The 27,982-nt window shown below is 37.9% G+C and overlaps 1 protein-coding gene across 1 annotated transcript in view; it reads left to right on the top strand.

The window, feature by feature from the left end:
• The first annotated feature begins 4,274 nt into the window (after window positions 1-4,274).
• The window catches only part of LOC132117872 (ADAMTS-like protein 3), a 172,676-nt gene continuing 148,968 nt past the window's right edge, over window positions 4,275-27,982 (top strand). Inside the window, exons 1-2 of the mRNA XM_059527206.1 lie at window positions 4,275-4,520; window positions 5,056-5,178. Coding sequence (XP_059383189.1) covers window positions 5,110-5,178 — 69 coding nt within the window. The 5' untranslated portion in view covers window positions 4,275-4,520; window positions 5,056-5,109. The remainder of the gene's footprint in view (window positions 4,521-5,055; window positions 5,179-27,982) is intronic.

Raw genomic sequence — 27,982 nt, forward strand, 5'->3', positions numbered from 1 at the left:
GAAATTAATACTTTTATTCAGCAAGGATGCATTACAATGATCAAAAGTTACAGTACAGCCATTTATTTCTATGTAGCAAAAAATCCTGAGTATTTTTTTTTATCACAGTTTCCAAAAAAATATGATGTAGCACTGATAATAACAATAAATATTTCTTGAACAGCAAATCAGCATAGAATGATTTCTAAAGGATCATGTGACACTGAAGACTGGAGTAATGAAGCTGAAAATTCAGCTTTGCTCAGGAATAAATTAATATTCAAATAGAAAACATGTTTTTTTCAATTATAAAATATTATACAAAATATTACTATTTTACTGTATTCTTGATTAAATAAACAGGTGTGCATATTAGTCTTTTTTTCATATCCCAGACCTTTTCAGTGGTGTAAAGATTTATTTTAAAAAATTCTTACAAATGTGCCACCAGTTGTTACAGTCTAAATTAGTAATGAATTGTTAGTTTAATTCAGCAGCAGATTTCAGGTGAGTGGGTTGAATATCTCTTTCAGTATGAAGAAGCTATGTTTTGACTCTCTCTGTCTGTCTGCATTTCTCACTGTAAAAAATATTAAATCATGGCAACTTCTGTTTTTACAATACTTTATTTAACTCATCCAAATAAGCTTAGCTTTAATAATAAGGAACCTTTTAGTTGTGTTAGATGTATTTTATATAATATGAAATTCAACTTTATTTTTAAAGTCAGTTTAATGTATTTTAAGTTAAAATTATTCACACAAGCTAAATTTACTTAAAAAGAAATATGGCAACAATTAAACACAAGTTTAGCATTTGAAATAGGTGGATTGTTTTTGTTTTGTTTTGTTTTGTTTTACAGTGCATCTAGTTATGATTTGATTCCTATTGGGAAAGTGAAAAAAAGCAAATATATATATATATATATATATATATATATATATATATATATATATATATATATATATATATATATATTTTTTTTTTTTTTTTTTTTTTTTTTTTACATTTTCTGTCTCTGCTGGTACAAATAACCTGAGGCTGTTTCTTCCACTGTGATTTGAATCATTCAGAGAGATGATGCATGATCGTGCCGATGTACAGGCTGGAAAGTTTTCCTCACTTCAACACCATCAGAATACAAATAGATAGAGAGACCAATGGGTCTGCAGTCAGTAAAAGAGCACTATGTGTTAGTATTCATGTTTTGAGATGATTTACAAGCAGGTAGTCCAATGTTAGGCTAATGTGCTCAAAATAGGAAAAGACAAAAAAGTAGTAGACTTATGCTATAGGCTAGATTCAAGAGGAGAACAGCACATGTTTTAACCACTGGCAAAACGAGTAGCTGTATATCATACTGCTAACTATGCTAGTTAACAAGAACAGTTCTTATAACAGAGTTGGGCTAAAGGGAATCATGCATCACTGCTATTGCACTCATTGTCCTATAATTGCATCATTTGCACAGTAACAGCTCAGAGTCTAGAGAAGAACCTTTTTGAAAAACGTAAGAATAGAAACTATGTTTGTTACTAAACTGCTAAATATTGTTGTCTTTGGTGTTATTATTGACAAGAGAATCTGCAGTAAATAGATAAAGCAGCCACCTGTGCTTATGTTCAGCCTGCAGCCACTGAAAATCTTAATTTGATCTCTCCATTGCCTCCTTGAAATAAATGGTGTTGATATGAATAAGCTCGTCATTTATCGTGTTCCTGGGAGCTACCAACTTTAAAAATTGACAAGAAGTGTCGACAGAGAGCGCTTATCCTGAAACATTAAAATAGTAATACAACTTCCCATTTTATTTAACATGCAAAAGCTTGCTTTATGAGTAGAGTAGTTAATTCCCTCATTAAAACATTCAAGGACAAAGTACCTTTTTCTTTTTATATGTGAGAAGTGTGTTTTCATGCTTTAGGCAAAATAAAAGTTTGTAAAGTTGTTGTTCATTTTGCTTTGGTTCATGCGTGAAGAATTCTGAAAATCCCTATGGAGAAAATAAATGGATAATTACTAACAGATCCAAGGCCGCTAAAAAACCCCCAAACAACTGCAGATTTCACTGTCCATCCGTGCTGTCTATGAATAGAGGCCTATATGCCTGACTAGTAGTCTATCTACCCATTGCTAAATAGTATTGGGTTGTTTAAACTAGTTTGAAATGACCCTAATTTTTTAATGTAATCTGGGCAATTTAAAGGTGTTATAGCTTGCCTATAATTTTCAGCAATGTGGCACTTGAGGGCAGGTTTGGGGAGAGAGTTAAGGCAAGAGGATAGAAATCCAGTTTGTAGCCTACAGAATACAAATTATTACAACCATAGAATGTTCCCATGAAAATTGGTAGCGCGCGCACGCGTGCGTGTGTGAAAATATCGTATGCACCTTTATTATATGAAGGCATTTTTGTCAATGCATATGTGAAAATTAATTGACGCAGGTTAAAGTATTAATTTTTTTAAAATATATATTCCATTATCAAATGCATTAAAATAAATGTAATTTGTTCAAATGTAGTGTTGTCAATTCGATTAATTATGTAGGCTATTTCTTAAATATAGACCTGCTACATGTAGACACACACACACACACGCACGTACATATTATGTAAACACAAACTTTTATTTTGGATGTGATTAGCCGCGATTAATCGATTTGACAGCTGCCAGCACTGTGCTGCTGACCGACCGTCACACAACGCCCCCGTCTGCATGGTAAAGTAATAACAATATCTAACGAACAATACACTGGGATCCTAAACACCTCACTGCATCTGGCATTCATGATCTAAATCTGCAGTGAAAGTTTTAGGATTTTCAATGGATCTAAAATAGAGGGCAGTTATGACTATTCCTAGGTCACCAATAAAAATAAGTAGCCTATATTATTCTCTCATGTTGATCATTGATCATGTGACTTTTTGTACGGGTCAGATGTTCTTACTTCTGTTGAAGATCAATATGCTCTGTCTCAATACACTATGGTCAAATACACAATTTAGCATCTATATTTGAAATTTGTTTATGAAATATAAATAACTGCTAAATATATAGGCTATATATATTACTGTTTGAAAACCGTTGAATGAAAACCGTTGCATAATTTTCTTCAACAGCAGGTGGAGATAAAAGTCCATAAATCCACTCATTCCTTCTGTACTCAGAAAGGAAGCAACAAGCCAGAAATCCCTATGACTATTTTAATGCATCTTATGGTTAAATATTTTATTTTTTTGTATTTTGCTGTTCAAACTCTAAATTCTAAATGCACAGTTGTTTCTGCCCCATTCAGATTATAGGCCACCTATTTTTCTTTTAAGTGTTAAATGTAACACAAGTAGGCTACTTTAAATTTATTTCATCATAAAATCTACTGCTGGATTTATGTGGAATAATAATGAACCTTGTAGATCCAGGAGCTCACTAATAGTCCCTTTAAAAGAATGAAAAGCTTTGCCCTTCTGCTGCTCACTTTGACTTGAACCAGGGCAGGTGAAAGAATATCAAAGCCTCTCACTGCCAAACGCTACTCTACACTTCATAATAAACAGATATGCTGTGCCCCAACAAGCTCTTTGATCACTCACAGAAGCATATAGAATGAAAAAAGCCCACGTGAAGGGCTGGGCTGCTCTCTGGAATCGATCCAAAAGGTTCGATGATGTTGAGGAAGTATTTGAACAAATACTTGAAAAAAATGAATTTTATACACACACACACACACACACACACACACACACACACACACACACACACACACACACACACACACACACACACACACACACACACACACACCTCTTGTTTTTTATTTTTTGTCATTTATATGCAAGGACAGTTACATTGTTGAATAGACAGAATAGCGATATTTTCATAATAATAAACATAATTTATTTATATGAATCCAATAATGACTTTATATGGGCTATTTCATATCAATTTAGGTCTATATAATGAAAGTAGACAAGGTTACTTCTCATTAGTTTTAGGGGCATGTTATCAGGTCATGTTTTAAATGTTATAAATGTAGGCTATAAGCTAATTATATAAACAGTGGTTTGATTTTTTTTTTAATTATTATTTTTCGTTGAATGGTTTGTGTTTCTCGTATTTATTTTACTGTTTATTCCCGGTTTTTTTCCGGTGAAAAAACAAAATAAGAAAAGAGCTCAAACACACAATGTCTCTATAAAGGCAGGTTCCATAATTTGACAACATGCCCCGCTGCGGGGGGAGCGATCTAGTCGCGTCGCGTCCGGTGTGGGACGCCTAGCGGACTATCAGCTCAGCACACTAACTTCTGTCAGCTCAGTTTCAGCACGCAGCCCTGCGCTGAGGATATCGGAAAAACTCCCAGTCATTCGCTCTGCATTCAGCCTTTCTATCATTCGATTGACCGCTGCGTGACGGACGCACGCACGCACGCACGCCATTCAAATCAACATCACAGAGGCTCGCGCGGTGTTTATTGATTACTGTTGCGGCGCCCAGTTTAATGGATTAAAATGTGAATCTCTGAGTTACTTTGCAGCAAAGGTAAGAGCTGATCGTATAAATGCACGTCTTTGCGTAGTTTTGCACTGAATAAGACGAGGAATAACAGCAGGTCTATCGTTTTCCCCCCAAGATGTTTTATAATATGAGTCATTTATAAAGCAACTTTGATTTGTCTGACACAACCTGTATGTGCATTTGGTCAGTTGCTCTATCTCTTTGCAGCGTCTCATAATGCACTAATCTGATCAAATAAAAGCAGTCACGTGAATATTGGTATAAATATATATGACATGCAGTGCTGCACAAAAAATGATTCACAGAAACCTATTACACTGCATTCCTACTGCTGTTGCATTATGCATGGGGAGTACCTGAGAAAGAGGCTTTTTTTTCAATGCCAGAAACCTCATACCAGACTAGATAGTGTAATTAAGTCAATCAGGAGTACCTCTGTCTGGCACTTTCAATTTTAAAATCAGCAGTCTCATCAGAGGTAAATAATTGAGCATCATTGCTGCAGCAGCTCTTGCATGATGATCTGTGGTGAAATGCATCTCTGTCTGTCTCTCCTCAGGCTGATATCTGACTGACATCATTCACCAGGCAGCTCTGGAACAGGATTTTAAAGATGGAGTTCAGGGTTTTGCCAGTATGTCGGATCAGCTTGATGTTGACATTGATGTCATCCACTGGTCGGGTATGATAAATGTCAAACATTGTTTTCGTGAAGTTTGTTATCGCTCACCTGAATGCGATCAATCAGATCAGATTCTCTGCACTGTGATTTTCTTGGCTACTGGCTGCTGTACTTTTAGTCATTTATGCAGTATTGGCCCTACAATTACATTTTAGTATACAGTTCATATTTAAACAAACTGCACTGTGATATCATAATGAGCAGGCCCGGTTATTTCTGTGATGTTGCAGCATTGTTTAGCTGACAATATTTTGAAACTCATTTGCTAACATGCTATATTGCCACGTATACTGTAGTGCACATTGCAAGTTGTAATCAGACTTCAACCATTAAGCTTTTTTATATTTTTTATACTGGCTAATCATCATAATGGTGACATCACACAAGAGTTTATGGGTATTTTCACTATGGCCATTTGAGCCTTTTTTGAATTCCACAGTGCAGTGTGATCTGATCGTTTGTTAAGTAATTTGTTGTCCTCTGACGGAAAATGATGTTGATTTTACAGTAAAAGGTTCAAATTTTAACTGTTTGAAAACTACTGGGAATTTTTAAATTTCATAAAACACTTTTTTGTATGTTTTTTAAACCTTTTGTTTTACGGGGACACAGGAAGTGTCCGCGTAAACCATGTTTACGTTGTAGTACCCATGTGATTATACACATTTGTGTCCTCATAAACCATACACACCAGTACACACCAGTATACACACACACACACACACACACACACACACACACACACACACACACACATCACAGCAACAGTCAAGCCCAAATCAGCTCTCTCCTCCAGCCTCTCAAGTTGGCTCACAGTCATGCGCTCCATCACAGGTCCGGAGGGAACCGTTAAACGTTGCCTTCTTTTTTTGTAAGAAACAGGTTATATATAGAGGGCTGGTGTGGATGTTAATGGAAGAGCTGGCATGGACGTGGATGCCAGCCTAATCCTGTACAATAGGTCCACTCGATAACAGCAATTTACACTGCGGAGCTGCCACCAAAAGTGGCCAAATCCCTTTGTCCTGCATGCCGGTACATGTATAACGACAGCTGAAACCCAAGTTCTGCCTTTGTGGGATTCCGAACGAAATGCAAGTGGAAAGACAGAGGCGAGAGCAGGTAGCAGGTAGTGGCATTAGTGCAGCAGTGCACTCTGGGGTAGAGTTACAGTCGGCCACGTCGAGCGCGTTTCCATGCATGCACCATTTGGCTAGTGTCATTCATTCCCTAGTTTGTACATGAGCTGATGGACAGCAGCAGCGCTCTCTTTTACGCCGTTTTAAACAACGTCAGAATTTATCATTTCCATTTCGCTGACTGAAGCAGGTGACTCTGGCCATCCATCTTGGACCGAACAGGTTTCTGCTGGAGTCTAAATTGAAATTTGATGTGCATTTATCCAGAGTCTCCATTAAAGCTCTTTGCAGTAATCTTTCAGAATAATATTTGTTCTATGGGCTAAACACTTCGGCTTGATTTATGCACGCGTGGGAGCCGCCGCTGGGACTCCTTAAGAAGCTGTGAGTTTCAGCACTGAAAGCTAAGTGGAGTCTAACAGGTGTTTTCACTACTCTTTTCCCACATCTCCTATTTTCCTGCTTTTCCTATTAGAGATCCTTTTCCTCTGCTCTTTCACCTCCCTCTGGCAGCACGCTCCTCCTGCTTGACGCGCTCGCGTACACATACACATCTTTCTCATGAAAGGACTTTGCATCTATCTATCTATCTATCTATCTATCTATCTATCTATCTATCTATCTATCTATCTATCTATCTATCTATCTATCTATCTATCTATCTATCTATCTATCTATCTATCTATCTATCTATCTATCTATCTATCTGTCTATATTTATGTATGTATATATGCTACATTCAAATTCAGCAAATAAATAAGAATTTAAAAGAATTAATTTCTCAATTCATTTCCACTCAGCCTTTTGCATACAGCATGGTTTTGGTCTGAGCTAAACTGCAGTGCTTTCAGCCCTCGTATTTTTCAATAGTTTGCTGCACTTTGGCAGCAGGTTCTTATTAAGCTCTTAAATTCACTTGTTTGGATAATCCAGCACCTAACACTTCATCTCAGCACAGCAACCTTTATTCTGCAGGGACAGAAAGCATGCACTTTTTCTCCCAGAGAAATGTAACATTTAAGAAGAAGCTCAGAGGTTAAATGAGTACATAGTCAACAATTACGGGCCAGAGTAGATTTTGAAATAGCAATTCTTGCTTGGCTTATAGCATAGATTATGACAAGCAGATGTTGCACTAACCTTGTGCCTGATTGCTTTTTATTGCATTGTGTTTTCAAGGGTATTGATATTCTCAAGTACTCAATTGAAGCCATTTGTGCCCTCTTTTTCAATGTCACCATCTCTTCCATTTCGATTGCTTTTCCATTTTTCATATTTTTTTTTATTCCCAATTTACAGATTCAGAAAAATTACTGAATGGTTGCATTGTAGGCGGACGAACAAATGAGCCTTTTGTTGACTCTGCCTTTCATAGACAGGAAATGCATAACAATGCACTCTTTCTATCGCATTGTGAAGTTTTTAAATCATTTTTTGGGATAGTTTTCAGCACTTGTTATTGACAGAGACCGTAGAGAGATGACTGGAAATTATACAGCAATGAGAGGAGGAATGAGAATTGAATTCAAACATTAGTGGTTGCTTTTTCATTGCAAACAAATGAGGTGTGTTATGCCGCCTACCTTTCGGAACATCCTCCGTGTCGATGAAGCCTTAAAATGCGCACTAGCTTGGTACAAAGCCAGGATGCTAAACAGTGTAAAAGACGTGTTCATCAACACAAAAACCAACAGAACAACAGCTCGATATCCCATGTCATTTCTGGCTAGTGCTCAACAGATACTGTGTTTGTGTGTGTGGATATTTAAATGAGTGAGCATGCTGTGTTGGAGGAGAGTGTGAAGATTTCCGTGGAGTTGTCAGGCAGCAGTACGAAAGCTTTGCGCGCTCACTGCTGTTGTATCACGGGTCCAGAGACACTACGGCTGCAGCTCCAGCCTGTTTGAACAGCTGACACCTAAAGCAGAGACAAAAAACCTGGCTCCAGACAGCCTCATCGCTGAGAGCTGGGAATAGGTTGTGGATGTTTAAGTGTGTGTTTCAAGTATGCACTTGTATGTTTGTATATTTGTTTTTTATGGATGAACAAGAAGGCTACAGCGGCCCCCACAATATTTGCACACTTAAGCCATACTTAAAAATGCATATATATTTATATATAATTTTAAATATTACTTAAAGGGTTAGTTCACCCAAAAATGATGAAAAAATGATGTCATTAATGACTCACCCTCATGTTGTTCCAAACCTGTAAGACCTCCATTCATCTTCGGAACACAGTTTAAGATATTTTAGATTTAGTCCGAGAGTTTTCTGTCCCTCCATTGAGAATGTATGTATGGTATACTGTCCATGACCAGAAAGGTAATAAAAACATCATCAAAGTAGTCCATGTGACATCAGAGGGTCAGTTAGAATTTGTTGAAGCATCGAAAATACATTTTGGTCCAAAAATAAAAATAAAATTACGACTTTATCTTCTGTGTCTGTTGTGAGTGCGTTATAATATATATTATATGGACTGCATCCTTTTAATCCACATTTTTATATTTATTAAAAATGGCAGGTTATGTGTTAACAGAGGCTTTGACCTCCACAGGAAAGCCTTGCGTCATGGAAGAGTGATTTTACAAGGTTGCTAGGTAGCAAAAAAACATTCAAGATCTCTTCATAGGGGTTGACAGATTTTAAACTCTTTTTTCCTGCTTTTTACTCAGAAAATATCATTGATGAGGCAAAATCATGCGGCTTTCATGTGTTCTACAGCTTCACAATATCTGCTGATGGTTCAAACTGTGTTAATGTTTTGATTTATTGGTCCATGAAGGGCCATAAATACACAGCTGCTTTTAATTGCAGTTTTACAGATAAAGCCTTAAATCAATGCAGCACATATATACGTTACTCTGAGACAGTGAAACCCTGAGTGCAGGATAAGCATTAAATCACTGAATACCAAATATTGTTTTGCATCTTTAAATTCATGCATGATGTAAATCCGGATGCAATTCCTGTAGGTCTGGTTTGCTCCATTAAAATGAAAGCATATATCTGGCCTGTTATGGTAAAGCTGTTGGGTTTAACTCATGCATGAGTTTGCGGATTGTATATGTAATTCTGTTTAACCAGTCACGCACGAGTTTAAACATTTATCTGTAGACAGCTTTATTCATCTAACATCTTTTTACTGAATGTGTCATCTATGTGCTCGAGTTCTTTGAATCCATTCTGCAGATGTTCCTCCAGAATAAAGAGTGAAACTGCAAAAGAAAGTCTGCCGATTGTGTCTGAGCCTCCATCAGTTATGTGAAAGGGTAAAAGAGCTCTTATCTGTATGTTTTGACATATACGGCTTGTCATGAATTCTCTCTCTCTCAGTCTATGGTGGGTTGAGTTGAACTGAAAGGCTCATTCATACAAAGTCACTGTGTGGCCATTCACTCCGTCCAGCTGTAAACAGACTCGCTGGCTTTTTGCACCCGCTGCACTGCTAATCTGTTGGATGGGACCCTCTCTCGTTCTCCTTCACTCTCTGACATGGCAAATAGGCTCTTGACACTAAGCCCTGGCACATATTTCATGATTCCATTAATGGGCCCAGTCAGCTTTGATAGAGAATGTGACATTATGTTTAGTTCAGGACCTTAAAGGAAAAGTTCACCCAAAAATGACAATTTTATCATAATTTATTCATGTCTATGCTGTTCTTCAAAGAAACACAGAAAGAGCAGAAATGCAAGGAAAAGGATGATGATTTATACAGTCAAGCTCCAAGAGGGACAAAAAAGTACCATGCAAGCTATTATGAAAGTGTCAGGCATTAAATTTCAAGTCTTCTGAAGTCATCCTCTCTTTTGCAGTCTGATGTGCTGTTATTCGTTATTTGAAAATTAAAGGTTTCAAAAGGGGGTTTTCGCAGTGGGACCATAGAAGGACCATAGAAGTTCCACAAAGAAACTTTCTGTGAAAAGTCTTTAAAAGAATAATATTTTCTCAATTTTTCATTGTCATTGAAATAATCTGAAGAACCTTTTGATTCCATGGATGTTAAAGGTTCTTCATGGAACCAAAGATTCCAAAAAAGCACTTTTATTTTGATACACAAGAATATAATGATGTTAAACCTGATGTGTGTGCATTTAAAGAGATACTTTTTTGATTTAAAATGATTTACAGTTTTTACTTTTATAATTTTTATGTTTAATTTACTTTTTATTACTTTTGTTGATTTTTATCATTGGATTGTATGAATCACCATCAACTTTCAGTGTGTCCAAAAACAGCAGCTTGGCTGTTCTGTCTAGTGTCTCATTTTGAGTTTCAAAGAAAACTGAAAGTAATATGAGATTGAAACCATATGAGGGTGAGTAAATGGTTACAAAATGTTAATTTGGGGGTGAACTATTTCTTTGAATTTTTAGGACAATTCATTTGAGAAGTAATCTTTTAGCCTCTTTTTGAGCCTCCGCAAACGTTGATTGTGTCTCAGCTTGTAGGTTCTGCCTCATCTCACAAATCTCTAGTTGTTGAAAGGACTTTGATATCCGACTGCCACCAGATCCTTTGCAGTTTACCGGTAAAATAACTGGTTTGCCCCATCCCAGTATTTTTTATTTTTTAGTGTACTATTAGAATTAGAATTAAATTTTATTTCATTTCATTTTCATTTTAGTTTATGATTTGGTAATTTTGTAGTTCTTTTTTCATTTTTTTATTATTCAAATGTATTTGTGTTTCAGTTTTAGTTTTATATTTATTTTATTAAACTTACAATTAATTCTATTTTCATTTATTTGTGAAGGCAACATTTACATTTTCTAATAAAAATAAAAACAATTTTTAAATAGTTTTAATTACAGTTAACAATAACTACACTGCTACATCCATACTGATCTCAAAGACAGTGTGGAATATAACCTCAAGAGTAGCAACCATTACAGCCCGTTTACAGCCTGTTTCCTGTCAGATGATTAATGTGCATCATCACAACCAGTTTGAGCCAATGATAGATGGAGTGAGTGCTTGAGAAATCTGTTTAAAAACTGTCCTTATGTTTGTAATTACATTGCTAAAGGCAAATTAATTACATACAGCATTATTACCGGTAGTAGCTTCATGTTGGTTCAACAGTAGCTTTAAAGGAATATTTCACCCAAAAATGAAAAGTTGCTGAAAATATACTTGCCACCAGCCCATCCAAGATGTAGATGAGTTTGTTTCTCTATTGGACAAGATTTGGAGAAATTTAGTAGTACTCTTGCTCACCTGTGGATCCTCTACAGTGAATTTGTGCCGTCCGAATGAGAGTCCAACAGTTGATTAAAAACTCACATATACCTTAAAATCCATAATATTTCTTTCTTCGGTGAAAATTTCCATTGCCTGTTGTTCTTTTACATGAAAATCTACCAACATATTTGTTTGGAACTGTTTTACACTTATAAACAGTGCTTGATCTGTGGACATTTCTCTCCTGATTCAGACAGACAATGTGACTTTCACTGGACAAAGCAATATTATGGATAGAGAGGACTTGTATTTTAGTTGTAAGCAATGGTTTGAGGTTTAAAATATCTCAGTGATGGGGTTGTTTCTTACAATCTCTCAGCTTTTAACTTCACAAGTGGATTATTGTGGTGTTTTGAGCAGCTGTTTGGACTCTCATTATGATGGGACCCATTCACTGCAGAGGATCCGTTGGTTAGCAAGTGATGTAATGCCAGATTTCTCCAGATCTGTTCTGATGAAGAAGCAAACTCATCTACATCTTGGATGGCCTGAGGGTGAATAGATTTTCAGCAAATTTTCTTTTTTGGGTGAACTATTTCTTTAAGACCAGACAGCAGCTTCTGCCAGCTTACTGCAATACCAGTGTACTGAAAGCTTTGCCTGTGTTAGTGTTACTAGTCCCACTTACCTACCTTACCTGCCTTAAACCAGTTTATAGTATGTAGTTTGAAGTATGTTATGTCACCTTATTAATATTCATGAGAATATAGCTGTCATAATGTTCATAACATCTCACCCCAATTTTCAGATCATTCTTACTGCACTAACCCTTTATAATTTTACTTCCAGTGTGATCTGCATATGATATGTGATCGGCATGCCATTCATATGCATCACTTCACTCAAAGTATTAAATTCAGTCGTGTGAACTGCTTACCCAGCACTGAGGCACTTCCTGAAGCAGCCTTGCTTTGTAAATATAGTAAACTGTGTGTTCTCTCACCTTTACTATTTATTATTCTCAGTAAGTATTTCAATCTCTGCACTGAAGCGCCTCAAGCGGCTTTTGGATTTGCATATGGTAGATATCCAGCAACAGATCACCTCAGTGTTTTTTGACCTCACAGCATCTGTTAGCTTGTGCATCTTCATTTCATAACAAAAACAGAATAGCAATCAAAAAGCAGTTCAGTTCAGACTGATGAGGAGTCATTGCAATTATATTTTAAAACAAGTTCTGCTTCTCAGGGGCTCGAGTTGTGACGTTAGCAAACAAGATGATTCAGTCTTCGTATTGGAACTTCAGTGTCCAGCTGATCCCTGAAGATTTAATATATATATATATATATATATATATATATATATATATTTTTTTTTTTTTTACCAGATGCTTTCTTAACAATAAATTTGAATAAAATTCAATAGCTGAAAGTAGCTATATTTTGCATGTTAAGCTAAACTTCTGAAAGTAAAGCAGAAAACTGTAAACGTGGAAAGCAATAATAAGATATTTAAATTTAAATTTACAGTTTGCAAGTTAAAATAAGGTGACCAGAATAACTCATTCTAAGTGGGGACATCCCAAAGGCGTAATGGTTTTTATACTGTACAAACTACACCAACCCTACACCTAACCCTAACCCTCACAGGAAACTTTGTGCATTTTTACTTTCTCAAAAAATCTTATTTTGTATGATTTATAAGCTTTTTGAAAAATGGGGACATGGATTATGTCCTCATAAGTCAACCTCTCCTTGTAATACCCATGTCATTATACAGAGTTGTGTCCTGATATGTCACAAAAACACGCTCACACACACACACACACACACATATATATATATATATTGCATTTAATATCTGTACAGTAAGCATTATTACTGTCAAGTGTATTTTAACTGTGAGGTGCCCACACTTGAAAAGGACCAAACTTGGGATTTCACTCAGAAGAATATTTATTTTGATCAGTTGATGTAGCAATGTAGTAGGATAAGATGTAACAGGTGAAAAACTTTTAAATAAATAAAAGAAAAAGAAAACAAACATTTTAAATAATCAGGTATTTTCCTAACACAGGAAAGGTCAAATGCATTTTACAGGCAACACAGCTTGGTCTTTTACTCTGCATTTTACAAGCAACACTATACCAATCTAAGCATTTGGTCTTATCAGTTATCAGTTTCTCTTTTTTAAACCTTGCAGTATTAATTGCTTTCAAACTTCCCCTGTAACATTTTTAACCTTTATTTAATTTATTTAAAAACATTAACACATTTACCACATTAAATACCAAACAGATAAAACAGACAAAGAATTCAAACGAGAATCTGTGAAACAAGAGTCCACGTGAGCATACTGATAGCCCGTCATAATCAAAAGAAAAAAAAAAGTCCCAGTTCCTCACAGTGCAGGCCGCCATACAGAGCACAGGGGAGGCGGCATGCAGGAGAAAGAAAATGACACGTTGAACCACAACTACAGAAATGTACACGGAAGACAGCCACACCTCCACCGGGTTAGCGCGACACCTCCCACTTGATCTTTTACGTGGCCATGCCTGGAAAGATCGCACTCTCAAGTGGGCTGGTCTCCGACCTGATCTTCCACTGGCACGAGGACCACAAGGCGCCGGACGTCCCGATGCAGAATGGTGCTCAACTCGGGATCTCTGGCACCTGGTTTTGGATTTCTCACCGAAATGCTGGAGCTTAGAGAGACCCTCACATAAATATCTCGAACAACACTTCTGGAATCAGGATTAACGCTGACGTTAATGCCCTCTCAGTGCGTTTTGGTCACAGAGCCAAACTATGTCTCCAACGGCAACGTTCCTTTCAGCAGTATGCCACTTACTGCGAATGAACAGGTTCGGGCCAGCGAGTTGGCTCCAGGACTTCCAGAAATTGTTGACTATAGTTCTACTTCTTTGAGTCTTTTGAATGGATAAATGGTGTAGTCAACAGTTTTGAAGTCTCCACTTTGTGTGGCTTGACCAAGCAACAGGTTGTTCGGCGTGATGTACTGGATGCGCTCTTCTCGGCTCTTATCTCTAGTGTCGATGGGTCTCTCATTAGCAAGATTGGCAGCTAGCTGGAGCACAGTCAGGAACTCACTGAAGGTAAGGCCCTCCACATTGGCAAGACTTTGGAGGGCTCTTTTAGTGACTCTGACAGCAGCTTCGGCAGCCCCGTTTGAGGTGAATCGGCCGGGAGGATTTTCCACATCCAGGTGGTCTCATTTCTGGCAACATACTCAAGCGACTCTTTGTCCTGTTGATTCATGTAAGTATACATTTCTTTTAGGACAGGTTTTGCTCCGACAAAGTTTGTACCAGGATCAGACCAGATTTTCCGGGGATGGCCTAGGACAGCGGTGAACCTCTGGTAGGAAAGCAGAAAGCTCTCTGTTGATAATGTGTTTGCTAACTCGACATGGACGGCTCGGCTGGACATACAGCAAAATACGACACCCCGTACTTTCATAGTTACTCTCTACTTGACATCATCCTTCACATAGTAAGGTCCAAATAGGTCAACAGACGTGAACTCGAATGGTGCAGCAGGACTTGACCTCTCTTCAGGTAAGTTTCCCATTATCTGCTTGCAGGTTCTTGCTTTTGCTTTCCCACAGACGATACACTTGTCAACAACTTTTCGGGCAATAATTCTTCCTCTTATGACCCACGCCTTCTTTCTCATCCGCAATAGAGTTCCCGCCACTCCATCATGTCCCTCGCTGTGTGCTTCTCTGGCTAGCAGGGTGGATAACCAAGCTTGGAATGGTAGAAGAGGAACAGTTCTGCGGTCTTCTCCGAAGGTCTGGACTCTGCCACCACAAACCATAAGTCCACTTGTCTGGTCCCTGTAAATGACTAGTCTGTTTATTGTGGCACTTGGGAAGTTGACACCCTCTTGAGATGCTAGGCAAAGGTCTCGGAACACGTCTCGTCTTTCGCTGACTGTAAGGACACCTGAGGATGGTACTGCCTCCCACTTTTCTTGGTCTCTGATCTTGGCACTCAGGAACTTTTTAGCTGCTCTCCAGATCCACGCCACAGTCCCGACCAACCTTCTCAGGTTGCTGAAGCGTCTTTTATCGACGAGCTGTCGAATTGCTAATCCTGCTGGTCTTCTGGACTCTACCCGGGCTGGATCGTATGCTGGATCGTGTGATGGATCGTGTGCAGTCTTCAGGCGATTTCTGGTAAGTACTGCTACAAATGTGTTTTTGGCACAAAAACAAGAGTCCATGTGAGCTTACCGATAGCCCGTCATAAGCAAAAGGAAAAAAAAAAGTCCCAGTTCCTCACAGTGAATGAATTTGTGCCTCTGCCGACCTCTCTTCCCGTTGTACCCCAATCAAATGACTAATGCGCATATTTGAAACACTGAACCAGGCGCGAGCTTCTAATTTCCCCAATTAAAATCACCTGGTTGAGCCTGCACCAGAGCGCGTTATGTGCGGGTCGGCATACAGAGCGCGCACAGGGGAGGCGGCATGCAGGAGAAAGAAAATGACACGTTGAACCACAACTACAGAAATGTACACGGAAGACACCCACACCTTCGACCGGGTTAGCGCGACAATTACTGCAGAAAAATAAATGTTTTCAAATAGGTTTTCAAAAGACATGCACAATCTTACTCTTATGATTAATAATATTGCAACAAAGGTCATGCACATGCCTTAAACTATGTTCTTTTGTCAGTTGAAGGTCATTAATCAGTTAAATCAAAAACAGATCTGGTATGCAACAGCATTTTTTTTCATCCAATCAATTCCTGATGCATGAAATCAAGCCCCGCGTTGAGTATTCATGTACAAGGGAGTCAAATAAGTTTCATAAGCCATTTCATGTTGAGTTTGAGCATAATGATGTTGAAAGAGGGAATATATTCTGTGCCTCTCAACCCCCCACTTTATTTTGGGTGGTATGGACAAGTGTGAGTTATGGATGTTAGGACCATTAAATGCTTAGCGGTAAATCCCGAGCTTCCTGCTGAGCCAAGGCTGGACGTTTCCCACAGGCAGACGCTGTGGATGCAGGATTTTTTTTTCAAGAGGACGGGCACTTTTTTGTTGGTATTAGAGGTGGAGGAGGCAGGGTTAAGAGTTAGCGAGGTGGAGTGGCGTTAAGCTGATGTGTTAAGGGGTGTGATTAGAAACAGAAGAGGTTTGGCCAGTGGCGAGCCAAACTGGAGTCAAATGTGTCAGTGCTGGTGCTTATAGGGGAGGGTGATAAGAAACGTTAACTGTTAAGGAGGTTAAGAGCAGACGAGGTGGGGTCACAGACTAGAGTAAATATAACAGTGGAAGGCAGCATTATCTTTGGCTGCTTCCAGACTCAGACATATTTCAGAAATGGAAATACTTTAATGTGATTAACTGTGAAATATTGCAACAATGTGTTTGTACCATCATAAATATCTCAATTGTCAAGACTTCGCTTCGACAGGCCAATATGAGCAAATGTTTTTTGTTTTGGTGAAAAGATTATTGCTCTCTTCCAAAACCTTGGACTGCCTTGCTAGTATTCAGTCTGAAATGCAACATTGTAAGTGAAAGATTTGGAACATAACGTTCTTGTGTCATACAGATAGGGTTCGGGAGAATCAGGTCACTGGTGATTTCAACAGAGTTTGAATTTTAGCATATGTTGCTAATCAAATGATGTGGGACTCTAATAAGCACAAACACACATAGCACAGGCAAATATTTGTGACCTGCTCCATCATTTTGAATCACTTCTCAGTTCCTGAATGTTTCCAGGTAAGACTTTATTTAACCAAACTAGGACATTTATTTAAACATACATAAAGTAAAAATATAATGCATATAGACCTTTCCCTTCAAAAGTTTCAGGTCAGTACAAAATATGTTAGATTTTTTTTTTTTTTTTAAAGAAAAATGAATACTTTTATTCGGCAAGGATGGATTAAATTGAAAAAAAAAAATGACAGTAAAGACATTTATAATGTCACAAAAGATTTCTGTTTTAAAAAAATGCTGTTCCTTTGAACATTCTGTTAAATAAAAATAAAGTTTCCAGAAAAATATCAATCAGCAAAAGCTTTTTTTATTTTTTTATTTAGCTGAAAATTAAGCTTTGCAACAGTTATTTAAAATGTAAATAACTATTTATGTATACTGTTTTTTTTAATCAAATAAATGAACCCTTGGTGAACAAAACATTAAAAATAAAACTTATTCCAAACTTTTGACCTGTAGCGAACTAATTTAACCTTTTTACTGACTCTTGTGATACACTTGACATAATTTATAAACTGAGGCTTATAATACAACAGTACCTCATAATAATGATAAACTGTTTTTTGATACCTTTGAGTACTGAATTATTTTTATAATCAACATTAATTATATTCTCTCAACTATTTTTTCCCATTCAGGCAGCTCACTAGGTTTTGGAACAGAGCCCATGTCACCCCAAAACAAATATCCTATACTGTGGTAATCTGTTCTATGTCCAGGTACCCAAATAGATCAGGAACAGCTGCTAGCAGATCCTCATGTTTACCCAATTCCCATTCTCAAGGTCAGCCAGACCCACCTCAGAATTCCTCAACAGGATTTTCCCCAAACACGTCACCAGAGCTCTGTGAACACAGCTCACGGGGTGGTCATCAATGCTGGCGGGAACTGTTGACTTTAGGGTTATTGTCTTATAACCTCTTTTTATTGTTTTGTCAGAACCTCAGCAGTGCACAGAAGCCATCAATCAAGCTGGATTATTGGCTGGTTGTGGGGTCGATTATGTTAGCCTGTTTCACCACTGAATAAAAAAAGTAATTCCAACTTTTTATTTCACAATTCTGACTTTTCCCCCTCCCAATTGCGAGTTAACATCTTGTAATTCTGACTTTCTTCTAAGAATTACATGATATAAATTAGCAATTTGCGAGATATAAACTCCCGGTTGTCACATATAAAGTGAGAATATTATAATTAAAGTCACAAATGTGTTTATAAAGTCAAAATTGCGAGACGTAAACTTGCAATTCTGAGATATAAAGAATAAATATAACGTTTATATCTCACAATTCTGACTTTATAACAAGCAACTGTGAGTTTTAAAGTCAAAATTGTGAGATATAAACATGTGATTTTGAATTTATAATTTGCAATGCTGAGTTTATAGTCCACAATAAAAAAAAAAGAAGGGAGAATTGCGAGAAAAAGTCAGATTTACAAGAAAAAAGTTAGAATTGCAAGATATACTTTATATCCCACAATTCTGACTTTATAACTCATAATTGCAAGTTTATATCTCACAATTCTGATAAAATAAGTGAGAATTTAGATATTTAAACTCGCATTTGCAAGAAAAAAGTTGAAATTGCGTGAAAGTCTGAATTGCAAGATATAAACTATTGTAAGAAGAGTTCATAATTAGATAAAAAAGTCATAATTGAGATAAAAAATTAAAAAATTTTATTCAGTGGCAGAAACATACTAACATTAAACTTTTAGAAATGAATAGATGTATTTGCTTAGTGCTAAAAAATGGTTAGTTCCTTCTCCAGTGGTCTGCTTTTGTTTACACATCTCAGTGGGAAGCAGCTGATGCCATCAAGTGCCTCCTAATTGTTTTAGGAAGCAAGTTGTGTGTAATTGCCTTGTAAGTATGTAAGTTTATGTATGTTTAGATATGTGAATGAGTGTTTGGCAACTGCCAAGCCGTACCTCAGTTACCCAGAAACACTTGCTGTCTTGCTGCAGGCACATTTGTCACAGGTGTCGGGTTGATAAAAGTGTTACCAAGACATGAACCTCCATCCTCTTGAGCTCTTGCTTATTAAAGTGCTTTCAGAAGATAATAGAGATCAACAGACAGCTGGAACAAGCCAAAAAAGGACAATCTTGCTTTACGACCAATGACAGTGTCAAAATAAGGATGGCTGGTACTAGAGGTGTGTGATAATATTGTAATTATCACACTCCTCCCCATTGAGGAAATGGAGCCTGGTCCGCAGCTCTGAGACGGTCATGACTCATCTGCAAACTCCACCTCAGTGTGTGTGCCCAGTGAGGCAGCGATCGTGACCATCACCCAGTGCCAGGTAATGACCGCATCCAGAAATGCATGGGTGAAATGGAATCTTTAAAAAGACGATCTGTCGTCTTTACAAAGACGTACCCATTTGTTGCTAGAGAAATTGCTCTTTTATGGAAATGCTCTTTTATGTGCTGAGGCACCCAGGAGAATGGCCGCTTGCAGCACAACAGGGGGTAGTGCAACCTGAAGTGCACAACCCACTCAACACAGGAACCACCATCACTGAAGCGCAGACCGCCAACACCAAAATCTTCCAAGAGCTCATAGCTCACTGAAGAAATTTGGATGGAGCAGAACAATGTTGTCGCTCAGCTCCAAAGCGAAAAGCTGGTATGCATTGCACCTGCTGCCTTATTATACTCACGCTGTGATCAGCAGCATCTGGATGCAATAATTGCATGCCAATGTGCATTGGCTCGTTTAGTTTATGCTCGAAGTAGATTGGTCTATCGAATCGATATCGCAATTCGTCGGTCACCGACGTGACGTTGAGCGTGACCGACTGAAAGGGAACTACATTTATTTCAGGGCTCTGAACCGGTTCAAGGAACGAAAACGAAAACCGGAAACGAACGATATTTTGACACGAACAGAACCAGAAACAGAAACAAAATCATTTTTTTTAGTTCCGAACAGAATCGGAAATTTGAAATGGTCATTAAACGGTTAATAACGTCATTTTATAGTTCCATTTAATATTTGACATTTGCTGTCAACCAATCACGACTTCCAGCAGTACAGCATACGCAAATGTGACGCTGAAGCCAGCGAGTGAAATGGCCGCTCAGCTGTGAACTCATCATAGGCAAGTGTCAATGACAATGCACCGCCTTCATGGCCGGATTAAGACCAAATTGGGCCTGATGACACAGCGCAAAAAGGGCCTTTTTTTCTTGGCGTTGGTGCATGTGCATTCGCCACTCAAGCGCCAGCATGCCTTTCCTGCCTTTCCTTTGATTATTCCCAGCTTTGAGAAGATCCGCTCACCGGGGGCATTGGACACCATCATGCACAGATAGATGCACAAACCAATTTCGACATATGGGAACGTCTGAGAAAGATTTAACGATGACAAAAGCTCGTACAAGCTCTGCTGATCCATTCACAGTCACCGGTTTCTGAGTGCAGCAAACTCAGATCAGCTGATTTTGACCGATTAATAATCAGTTAAACGGTTTTAAAAAGTCATTTAGGCTATTTATTTTCAGTAAATTATCAAAATATTTAAAAAGCTTTGCTGAATGGTTAAAATACGCTACACGTATATATATATATATATATATATATATATATATATATATATATATATATATATATATATATATATAGTATATATATATAGAGAGAGAGAGAGAGAGAGAAACCGGTATATAAGTTTTATAGAGAAATTTTTTTTATTTAATTCAGAAATAGATATAATGCAGACACAAAATGTTTACAAACATTAGGCTATAATAAACAGTAGGCAATTTTTTATAATCATTGTCCCTTTAAATACATCACGAATACGGAAACTTTGATTTTGTGTCGATTAGACCCAATGTGGGTTTCAGTTTAGTTTTAGCCTAAATTAATTAGTTTTAGTTTGTCGTTAATATTGCTATAGCTTCTTATATTTTTAATTCTTGTTCTTTTCTAAATACTGTTAATTGAAATTATTTTGTTGTGGAGTTAGGAGAACTAAAATAGCCTAGCGGAGCATCTCAAATTTCCCTGAAACTGAACAGTTTTCATTTGCTATATTAACCTAAAAATAATTCTTAGAATGAAATTTGGAGTCTGACTTTCGGATATACAGCATTACTTATTAAACATTTACTATTATTCTATATTCTTTATATTAAATAACATTTTAGCATCCAGATACGTCGGGAAAATGGAAACATTTGGATTTGTGACGAATGAGAGAGGTAGGCATCTTCACCTTCGATTAATATGTTTTGGATTGATGTTTTTATAGCCTCAACTTGTTTTGGAGAGAAACTAATAACTGTTTTATAATGTTTTTAAACATTTTGCTTTAGACTACAGGCATTTTAGCATTATTTCGGAAAGTAATAGGGCTAATAAAATGCAATGTGAGCCGCGACTTTTCTCAAACCTCTCAAAACGCAATCTTATACCAGTGTTTTTTTTTTTAACAATGCAGCAAACATTTTGAAATATCTTAAAAATACTTTGTTTTTAAAATTGTTGATAGAATTTTTCTTTTTTTTTTAAGGAGGCCTAGCTTACGTTTGGACAAAATCTAGAGAATATAATGCTGTATTGGCTGTAACTAGCGTTAGATCTCTATTTTTACCTTTTTTTTTTTTGAGTAAACACTATACTTATACTTATAATTATTATTATTGTTAGGCAAATTAGGCAAATAATATTGTTTTTAAAAAAATAACGTTATTAACCGGTATTTCTTCCACCCGAACCGGTTTCGGAACGGTAATAATATCAGAGGAACGCAGAACAGAAACATTAAAATATAGATTCTGCTCGGAGTGAACCGTTTGATTTTTTTTTTTCGTTTTCAAGCCCTGATTTATTTATTTAATTATATTGTAGATTGTGTTATTTGACAAAACTTATTGCCATATTGAGTTTATTCTGATATATTGTGTAGACCTAATTAAGGGAACAACTCTATTATCTCTTCAAATCTCAATATTTATCTATTGCTCAATAGAATTGAGTACCTGTGAGATTGACATTCATGGGTTGGAGGTAAGAACTTGAGGACAACATGAACAAAAGTGTTCTTGTCCTGCAGGACTTCTAAGTGATGGAAGGCCTGCTTTCATAATGAGATCAAAGATCTGGCACCATCATCTAACACCTGCATTTGCTTCATTCAGCCTGAGGGTAGTAACAAGCAGAACAGGTCAGTGCCAGTGGCTAATGAAAGCACACAATGAACTCCATTAACTTTGTACTTTGGTATTTAGACTTCAAATTTTGCAAGTTGCCAGTAGTTTGTATTCCAGTTGAGTGGGATGTTGTGGACTAATTTCGATGTGCATAATATTGCAGAATCACGACACTTTGGTTGGCAGTAGCCTGAAGTTTGCAACTCTGGGTTGCTTTTTGTTCCCAAGAATGAGCCACATTTAATTATATTAATCCCTGCATATACCAACCCGCTTCTGGTACGAGAAAAGCAGTCACTTAGGACATCAAAGTATGGCCATAGGGAGCAAGCTCAACGCTGCAGGACAGTTTTGCTTCTGCTGACTGGAATATGTTCAAAGAGGCTGCTACATGCTGAGATTACACTGATGAATATGCATTATCCATCAGCAGGTGGGTAGATGATGTTATCACCAGAACTATCGCTGCATGTCACTAATAAAGGCTCTGGTGTATACAGACTTTCCTGGTCCAGGGTTTACACCACCGCTTTTCACTGGTGAAGCATTGTTGCTATCTTGCTGGAAATTCACACTCTAAAAAACACTGTGTTAAAAACAACCCAATTTCAGTTGTTATTAACCCTGCGTTTCAATCATAGCCAAAATATACTGCGACTGCCTTAATAACCTGCCCAAAAACAAACATTAAACATAAAATAAAATTGAATGATATACAGCACAGTAACGATTTTATAGATAAAATAAAATGTATACAAACTTGTATTTTACTGACAAATGTATCAATTCGATGGGGCTTAGAACTGATCTCTCCAGAAGAGAACACAAAATCCCCACAATAAATAACTGACCCATGATATGAGTAATACAAAATCAACCCAAACACTGGGTTGTTACAGGAGCTGGGTTACACAAAAACTACCTAAACACTGAAAAAATAACCCAAACAAATAACCCAAAAGGCTCAACCCAGCATTTTGGTTTAAAAAATAAACCAGGATTTTTAAAGTGCAGAATCAGGCAAAAGAAGTAAACAGTTGTGACTGTGAGCTTGCAGTCTGAATCAAATGTTCCCATAGCCAGTTCACAAGTTATTGATTCACATTCTTTTGATGAATCACCTCAGCATCTGACTCACTTTTTGAATTCCAAGTCTAAAATGAAGGAAGTTTTAAATATAGTTTATATGTTCATACTGTTACATTCCGGCTCAAGAAAGTAACAAAAATAAAGGGATCAGAGTCCAAAATTAAATTAAACAAAATATTTATTTTACATCTAGGGGTGATATGATAAAGAAAAAATATGTTCGACAAAAAATAAACAAACAATAAAGAAAAAAACAATATGAAGGTCCAGCTCCCGAGCACAACTGCAGGATAGGGGTCAGAACTCCTTCCCACAAAGGACAGCCATCTTAAATATTGCTTTCCAAATTCAACACAGGTGTGGATCCTTATCTGGCAACCTATAGGAAAAAGAGAAAACAACAGAACAAACCCAAAACAAAACTGAGCCGTAACACCTCCCCCCTTAAAAAGGGAGAGATTATCATTAGAAACTCTACCTTATACAAGTTCCAACCCCAAAACATACGTACAAAAGAACAACCTACCCGGAGTTAGGGTGAAGTTAGTATCAATCATTAACCATTACAACTTCCCCAAACTCTACCCATCTCTTAGTTTCAAAACCAGCAATCTCCCGGCGCCTAGAAAAAGCAAAATTAAGGAATTAAAAAACAATAAACGGGAAGAGAAGAGAAGTAGCAATAGTCAAGAAACTTATTCTCCACCACATGGGGCACGGGACAAAGCGTCAGCTAAGATGTTATCTACGCCTTTCACATGACGAATCTTCAAAGCATAAGGCTTTAAGAAAAGAGACCACCTAATAAGACGCTGATTTCAGCTTCTGCAGAGTTATGGTCTGTGTACACCACAGTTGGCATAGTCCCACAAGACAAATACACCTCAAAATGTTGCAGGGACCAAATCAACGCTAACGCTTCTTTCTCGATGGTAGAATAATTGGTCTGATACGAATTGAATTTTCATGAGAAATAGCTTACAGGGCGATTTATACCACTCTCATCAGCCTGCAGCAGAACAGCTCCCCCTCCAACCTGACTAGCATCCACCTGAAGTTTGAATGGTTTATCAAGTCGAGGAGCCGTCAGGACAGGGGACGATGTGAGCAATCGTTTAACATTCTCAAAGGCGCTTTTACATTTTGGAGTCCACTCAAATTTTGCCTTTGCTTGCAACAAATCTGTAAGCGGGGCAACAACAGAAGAAAAGTTTGGACAAAAACTTCTGTAATACCCAGCCATTCCTAAAAATCTCATCAATTTACGTTTAGTCTGAGGGCTAGGAAATTTGTCAATCGCTATGACTTTAGCACGTACAGGTCGCACTTTGCCAATTCCGACAACCTTGCCCAGATAAGTCACAGTCGCCCTGGCAAACTCACACTTTGCCAGGTTGACTGTGAGTCTGGCATCAGACAAACGCTCAAACAGCTCATGAATTCGGATAAGATGTTGATCCCATGTGTCACTAAAGACAACAAATAATGTCATCCAGGTATACAGCACAACCCTCTAAACCAGCGGCAAAACTCATTACGGTGTAAGAATATAATCCAAATGGTGTAATAAAAGAGGAAATTTCCTGTGCTCGGGCGGTCAAAGGCACTTGCCAGTACCCTTTGAGCAAATCAAATTTACTGACATAGTTAGCGGATCCAACTTGGTCAATGCAGTCTTCCATCCTAGGCAAAGGATATGAGTCAGGTCTAGTTAGGATATTTACTCGTCTATAATGTGTGCAAAAACGCTGAGTGCCGTCTGATTTTCCTACTAACAAACAAGGCGAAGCCCCATCTGAAAAGGAAGGCTTTGCTATGTTGTTTTCAAGCATGTAATTGACTTCAGTCTCTTGCCTCCAATTTCTGACGTTTGTCAAATGATACACGATAAAATCGTTGTCGGACAGGTTTAACATCGCCTACATCAATATCGTGTTTAATCAAGTGTGTACGAGAAGGAGTATCTGAAAAAAGAACAGAAAATTCAGTCAGCATCGAATTTAACTCAAAGCGTTGTTTGCAAGACAAATGTTTTACCCATCCTTCTAAGTTAGCCAAGGTCTCAGAGTTTTTTAGGCGAGGTTGTAAAATGACATCATCAGGTGATTTCACATCCTGTTGCACGTCACCTACTTGACTCAAACTAGCTAGGGCAGTTGGGGAAGGAATGACTTCAGGAGCAGCATTACAAGAATAGAAGGCTTTTAACAAATTCACATGGCACAACTGGGTATGTTTCCTGCGCTCAGGGGTAGAAAGAATATAATTTTGATCAGACACTTTTCGAAGCACAGTGTAAGGTCCTAAAAACTTCGCAGCAAAAGGAGAATCTGGTAGAGGAAATATTCATTCTTCAATTCAATTCATCTTTTCCTGAGTTTTTCCCAACTTTTCTTTTGCCAATTCCCCAGCCAAAACTAACTAAATCAGACTCTGTGGTGGCTCCTCCGGTAAAGCAGCATTACTCAGTACCGCCAGGGATCTCCGTACACAATGTCCAAAGACTAACTGATTGGGTCTAAATCCCAAACTCTCCTGAATAACCTCACGTGTGGCCAACAACAACCAAGGTAGACCTTCCTCCCAATCACCTTTTAACTCAGTGCATTATGCCCTCAACAAAGACTTTAACGCCTGGTGAAAACGTTCTAGGGCACCCTGACTTTTTAGCATGGTACGCACTGGATTTGTTATGTCTAATGCCAAGCTGCCGCAGAACCTCTTGAAACATGTTAGATGTAAAGTTTGTCCCCTGATCACTCTGAACAACTTTTGGAATTACAAAAATAGAAATGAACTGGGACAAGGCTTTTACAACTGATCGTGTGGTGATTGAACGCAAAGGAAATGCAGCAGGATATCGAGTGCTCTGACACATCACTGTCAATAAGTAAATGCTACCAGACTTTGAAGGTGGTAAAGGCCCAACACAATCCACCAGAAGATGCTGAAAAGGCTGTTCCATAACAGGTATGGGATACAAAGGCACAGATTTAATGGTTTGGTTTGGTTTTCCAGTCAGCTGACAGATCAAACAAGTCTTAATATACTGCCTTACATCACTCTTAATACGAGGCCAGTAAAAATACTGCAGCAAATGTTGGTATGTCTTATTTACGCCCACATGACCAGCCACCCCGCCATGAGCAGAATCCAACACTGCATTTTGCAAAGAAACAGGCACAACTACCTTTATAATTGGATCAGTCAAACCTCCCTCTGTGTTAGAAGTCCACTTCCGCAATAGTACCCCATTTTCAACAAAGTACCCATTAACGGAACTCTCTGCTACATCAAGAGATAAAGCAGCATCAAACAGCGAGTTCAGAGATGAATCCTCTTTCTGAGCAGACACCCAGACCTGATGGGGAATAGAAGGCATAGCAAGGAGACCAGGCACTACCCTCTTAGAGGTAAACAAATCCTTCACATCACTTAGTTTTGCATCGGCTGATTGCATTGCACGCGTAAGTGCACAAGACACAAATACCTCTGGATACTGCTGGGAGATATCAGTGTCACCCAATGGAGCAGGACAAGTAACAACCACAGGTGGAGGTGGAACATCACGCCATACACGGTCACCCGCCAGATTATTCCCCCAAATCAATGAAACTCCTTCCATTGGTAATGAAGGACGGACTCCCATCACCACTGCTCCATTTACTAAATCAGATTGGAGAAACATGTTATGTAGGGGTACAGACAATGTTTGCAATCCAATGCCGTGAATCAGCACACTGTTTCCTGTATTGGACTCCTGAGTAAAAGGCAGGACAGTTTTCAAAATGAATGATTCCGATGCACCCGTGTCTCTGAGAATCTAAATAGGAACCTTCTCAGTACTTCCAAGCAATGACACATAGCCTTCTGTAATGAAGGGAGCATACCAAACATCTCCAACATTGCAAGGTACCACTGGTTTCTCCAGATTCTGTAAAATATCAAAACAGTCAGAATTATTATCTGTCTGAACAGATGAAATAGCAAGAGCAGACTTGGGTTCAGATTTAACACGCATCAGTTTTCCTTTAAGTGCTTAACAATCCTTTTTCCAGTGTCCCTTTACATGACAATAAGCACACCGGACATTTTTATCAGCGTAACTTTTAAAATTCCTCTCACTCTTATCAGACAAGGCATGACGGGCAGTTACACTCTCTGTTGGACTATCACTGAACTTGAACCTACTTTTCTTGACTTCACATTTATGAGTGAGTACATACTCATCAGTAAGAATGGCAGCCTCTTCCGTAGATGAGTCAAAAAGATGGAAACATGCTCCGACAAAGTGCTTTTAAACTGTTCTAACAGGAACAACTCATGAAGATCTTCACGACTGGTTACACCTGAAGCAGCACACCAGCGATCTAACTGGATTTTTAAGTCAAGTCTCACAAATTCACAATACGTCTGTTCTGCAGGTTTTCGCATGCTCCTAAATTTCTGCC

The sequence above is a fragment of the Carassius carassius genome, chromosome 3 (assembly GCF_963082965.1).
Source record: "Carassius carassius chromosome 3, fCarCar2.1, whole genome shotgun sequence".
Classification (NCBI taxonomy): domain Eukaryota; kingdom Metazoa; phylum Chordata; class Actinopteri; order Cypriniformes; family Cyprinidae; genus Carassius; species Carassius carassius.